Source organism: Anarrhichthys ocellatus, unplaced genomic scaffold (genome assembly GCF_004355925.1).
Source record: "Anarrhichthys ocellatus isolate YVR2014 unplaced genomic scaffold, GSC_Weel_1.0 scaffold1, whole genome shotgun sequence".
NCBI classification, from domain to species: domain Eukaryota; kingdom Metazoa; phylum Chordata; class Actinopteri; order Perciformes; family Anarhichadidae; genus Anarrhichthys; species Anarrhichthys ocellatus.
The window spans coordinates 16,188,530-16,193,865 of NW_022280031.1; the positions used below are offsets into that span (position 1 = coordinate 16,188,530).

The 5,336-nt window shown below is 40.3% G+C and overlaps 1 protein-coding gene across 3 annotated transcripts in view; it reads left to right on the top strand.

Moving 5' to 3' along the window:
• Positions 1-1,815: 1,815 nt before the first annotated feature.
• Positions 1,816-5,336, top strand: part of cunh6orf89 (chromosome unknown C6orf89 homolog) — a 19,697-nt gene continuing 16,176 nt past the window's right edge. Inside the window, exons 1-7 of one of the 3 annotated variants that reach the window (XM_031847788.1) lie at positions 1,816-1,957; positions 2,191-2,279; positions 2,589-2,849; positions 3,355-3,520; positions 3,617-3,765; positions 3,899-4,050; positions 4,207-4,342. In XM_031847788.1, coding sequence (XP_031703648.1) covers positions 2,661-2,849; positions 3,355-3,520; positions 3,617-3,765; positions 3,899-4,050; positions 4,207-4,342 — 792 coding nt within the window. In that variant the 5' untranslated portion in view covers positions 1,816-1,957; positions 2,191-2,279; positions 2,589-2,660. The other 2 variants (XM_031847771.1, XM_031847780.1) reach the window with 2 other exon arrangements.

The following is a 5,336-nucleotide window of genomic DNA, read 5'->3' on the forward strand; positions in this document are numbered from 1 at the left end:
GTTCAGCGTGGGTTCCTTATAAATCATTGTGTTCTGTTGACTCTCACATTAACTTGTTCTTTAATCCAACACTTAATCCCTCAATCTCCCTGTAGTTATCATCTTTTATACCTCGACAACTTTACTGTATTTTAACCTCACTTAAAGTTATTGTTCTCACACTGTACATGCATTTTCTTGTTGCTATCGCACACAATTAAAATGTATGAGTACAACTATCTTTTTAATGACTCAGATATACAGTGCGTGATCTTGATTAGTTACACTGCTTTTCAATTGTATTATGTAACATGTCATGTGTTCCTCCACAAACTCACTCTGTAATTCACATGCAATTTATCTCAAACAAACTGTCAACCTTTGAAAACGTACATGTATCCAGTGAAGAAGAAGAAGAAGAAGAAGAAGAAGAAGAAGAAGAAGAAGTATATCAATAACTACTTATTATACTTTATCAGCTTGGGTAGCTTGTGAATCTTAATCTATCATAATGCATCCTCATTTATTTGTTGATCATATTTTGTATTATTAATCAGAATCTGCAAAATAATACAATATATTCATTTATATATAACATAGCACAAATAGTCATTTGCTTACTGCAGCTGCCCTTACAAAGTACGCAATGTTGCGTGCAGTTTGCATTAATTTTGGACAACCTAGTTCGTCATAACATTGCACCTTGAACTTTGAATCTCTTGCATATATAACTGCTGTGCAAAGGATTGTGGGCCACAATAGCCAGGTAAACAGGCTGTCTTGCATTCTACAAAAAGCAACCTTATGTTATAGAACATCCTGGTATTTCTGGCATCCTGCATTTCACATACTATGTATTGGGACATACTAAATATTTTTCTGGCATACTTAATAGTATGGTAGTATGACTAATGGAGCGCACAGTTAATCTCTGACCCACTAAAATTTACTGCACCTACATTAAATTGAATGTTGCCAACTGCCATTATAATCCAAAAAAGTAGTAGTAGAAGAAGAAAACTGTAGCCGTGCATTTGTGAAAAAGGTCATCAATGTACTTTGCTGCTCCTCAGGACAGGAGTGGGAAGCAGGTATCTCCACATATATAAAGGGCTCTCATGAGATGTGTCTTTGACTATATTTGCTTATAATTTACATGTCAGCAGCAGAATCAAACCTCAGCAGGTTCAATTCACAGCAGGAGATGGAAAACAGGCAAGAGAAACTCTTTGGCGCACAGTTCAGAACTACTGGATCAGTATTTTTTTTAGACTGTGTTTATATTTGCAGATGTCTCCAAAGATCTTGGTGCAAGGTGTGCAGGTGCAGCAGTTTATATCCCAGTGAGAGGATCACAAATTAAGAAAAGATTATCAGACCATTTATGAGAATATCTATTTGGCAATATGTTTGGCTCTGCAATGGACAGAGGAGGGGGAAATAAATAACACGGTTAATGCATCGGACAGTTTCTGTCAGATCATGAGCATGTTGACCTACAAGCTGCGTTACTCAAATCTGAAGCCAAGGCATCCATTAGGACACATTCACAACCAGTAAGGCAGGAGTATTGGGATGATAATGAAACTGGAAGACAATTTATATTCAGAGGACACATTGTTGCTGCAAGAAATATTAATATATAATAACACAGCAGTTTTAAGGAGAAACGTATTAAGCGAAAAGAAACCACACAAAAAAAGTATTTCATTCATGTATTTAGTTATTTTCCAGCATAATCTCCTGCACTTGCGCTCCAGTCCAGGTGGTGGCGGTAACGCTTCTCTTTGCCAACCGTCAAATCAAACACCAAAGAAGAAGAAGAAGAAGAAGAAGAAGAAGAAAGAATTAGCATCTGCATCCGGGCTGTTTGTTTGTGGTAGCCATGCCCCTTAATTAGCAAGCTAGTTTATTTTACAAAATACATTTATTTTCGTAGTTAACGTGATATAGAAAAGACGGTGGATGTCCCTTTGGGGTGAGGCTTTCACGCTCGTATAGTTTTATTTTAAAGGACGTAAACTGGGAGTGTTGTTCAAAGCTAACAAGCTAACATGTCAGCGTACCAATTGTCAGTTAATCAGCTCTGTGGTATTTACAACGTTTTTTAAACCACATACATCGCCTGTAGTGATCGTGAACGTTACATCGTTCTGTTTTAGGCGATGACTTTGTCGTCACATTGCATATGTCTGATTGTTTTAAACGCAGCAGCCGGACTGATGGCACGTAGTGTGTTACCCAGTGGTGGAATGTAACGTTAACTGTCGTGTAACGTTGGTTTTAAAGGCTGCATTACAGTTGAGTGATGTCATTTTCTGTCTAGCTGTTATATTATTTTCCTTTTCCCACTTAGTCATTATATCCACATTACTCATTGTGTAAGTGTTTTTTAAAAGCACCAATGATCAACCCTAAAATCGTGACTTTTGATTTTCTCCATATCGTCCGGCACTTCCTGTTTGTATGAGTGTCTCTTGCATGATGCTTATTGTCTCCACACAAGAGAGAACCACGTTTAGATTGCATATAATAAAATAACATTACATGATAATCAAGCCTTTTAAATCATGTAAGTTGTGATCGCTAGCTGGTTTTTGACTTCACAGGGGACACCATGCTCCTGGAGACCGCAGCAGCCGAAGATCCACGCGTTTGACCGAGAGGCTACCGCTGTCATCATGGGAACGACGACAAGCGAGCCGTGCATCTACGACAAGCTGTCGGAGAGCATCGACATCCTCCGGCAGTCGGGCTACCGCTACGGCATGTCGGAGAGGGAGATCGAGAGGTTCATCAAGCAGGTGCTGGAGACCAACGAGCCCCGGAGAGAGCCGCCACAGTTCCCCATCCTGAGAGCCACCATCAAGGTAAATATTACTCTGCCATAATCACGTAAAAGTACATGATACATAAGAGGATTTAGTTGCGTTTTATGCCTTTGTTATTGTTGTTAAATTCTTCTTCAGGTTTCAGTTTTTTTTAGGTTACCCATATGAGACTTTGGTGCGAAGTTCTTCTTTGTGTTTGCACTGTTTAATACTCTCTTTGTAGTACTATTCACCCACTGCAGCTAAGCAATAAAACAGTACAGTGATTACCAACTAAAATGAGTATTATTTTGGATGATCAGATTGGCTGCTGAAGTCTCACATTGGGCTCAAAATCGTGACAGGAAGCGATCATGTGACGGACAATATGGACAGGAGGTGCCACTAGAGCTATGAGAAAACTGATACAGATCCAACTAGAAAATACAGATTTCTTTCTTGCTGTAAAATAAATCACTTGCCCATTGTGGAGCATACCGGTTTATTTATGCTTTGAGGTCGGACCCAGCCATCAGCGTCTCACGTCCCCTGTTTGTCTCTGCAGTTCGTGGTGGCGGTGGGCTTCCTGCTGGTGGTGGTGCTGGCCTTCACGTACCCTCAGAGCGGCCCCCAGCTGGGTCTGGTCAACCTGGGCTGTTACAACTGGTCGTCCCCCCTCAGCCACGTCCGCCTGCTGTCCCTGCCCATCGCCAAGAAGTACAACCTGCAAGGTCTGAAGCATGAAAACACACTCACACACACACACAGTTTTTAATGAGGTATCTAAAGGGTTTGTTTACATGTGTGTGTACGTGTGTGTGCTGCAGGTTTCCATGAATGGTGGAGTGCCGGCTCTCTCAGGCAGAATCTGGTCAACTGTTCGGCCTGTGCAGAGATCTCCTCGGTACTGGAGGTCCCGGAGAGCCTCAGAGGGACGGTGGCGCTACGGCGGGGGCCGCAGCTCGTTTTGCTAAAGGTCTTGACTTGAAAGTTTGAAATCTCTTTGCTCTGGGTTATCGTGATGAGGAGCAATGTGTGATAAATGCCCCCCCATCTAACCATTCCTGTTGTTATTGCTGGTTTCTCATTGCCCGTACTGGTCTCTGCAGGGTGGGGAGTCCCTCAGTGTGCAGCGGCAGCAGCTTGAGGAGCTCTACTTGGCCCATTCAGGCTCCATGTCCATTTTGCTGGAGGAGGACGACAGTCTGCCGAACCATCATCTGGGCCTCCCTCAAGGACCCGCCAACTTCACTCTGCTCTGGTACATGTTTCTGTTCAAGGTGGAGGTCTTCACTGGTCCACTTCGGTTCTGAGGAATCCAGACCTGCATCATAATCACACTGGGACAATATTTCAGGAAAATCAGTAGTAGATGCAAACGATGTATATAATGACTGGTGTTGTGTTGGTGGTGCAGGAGGTTCAGCTCTGGGACCAGGGAGAAGGTGTTGAGGTGGCTCTTCCCGAAGGCGGAGCTCTGCCCCCTGCTGGACAGTGCCGGGACCATCGTGCAGCGCTGCCTGGTCACCCACAGCACAAACTCCCAGAGTAAAGTGAGTTCAGACGTCCCCACACGGAGAGAGTAAGCAGCAATACAGAGTTAATGTTACTGAAAGTCAGATCGGGTATCAGTGAGTAACCGAGTCTATATACTGATCTGATATCACTACACATCTCTGGTTCAACAGTCTCATGCAAACTGTTAATGCTACATTGTAAACAAATGTAGCATTAACAGCAGGACTGTTGAGGTGTGAGTTGTGAAAGTCAAATCATAGGACGATTTCCAAAAGAGAAAAATGGCCAGAGACACCAGAGTCATTAGACTCTGACTGGACAGAGTCATAGAGGTGAATTCTTCCAACACTAATTTCTCTTTTTAGAAGATGAGAAAAAATATTATATTGTGGCTTTTTCACTTCACCCTGAATGAACTGAATTTAAAGCTGCAGGGCAATTCAGTGAAAATAACTTTTCTAAAATGAATTTCGTTACGTAATTTATTTTTTAATCCAGCCGTTATTTTACTTGAAATGAGAAGAACATTTATTCATGTATTATTTATAATCCATCCAGTTAAATTTGAAAACTGAGAATAATAATTGTTAAAATATAATTGATGTGTACTTTCTTTATTTGATTTGGCAGTTTACTACACAGATACGTTACTACTACTAGACTTCTTGAATGAATATATATATATGTGTATATGTATATATATATGTATGTATATGTGTATATGTATATGTATATGTGTGTATATATATATGTATGTATGTGTGTGTGTGTGTGTGTGTGTGTGTGTGTGTGTGTGTGTATGTGTGTATGTGTGTATGTATGTATGTATGTGTATATATATATGTATATATGTGTGTATATATGTATATGTATATGTATATATATATATGTGTATATATATGTATATGTATATATATATGTGTATATATATGTGTATGTATATGTGTATATATATGTGTATATATATGTATATGTATATGTATATATATATATGTGTATATATATGTATATGTATATGTATATATATAT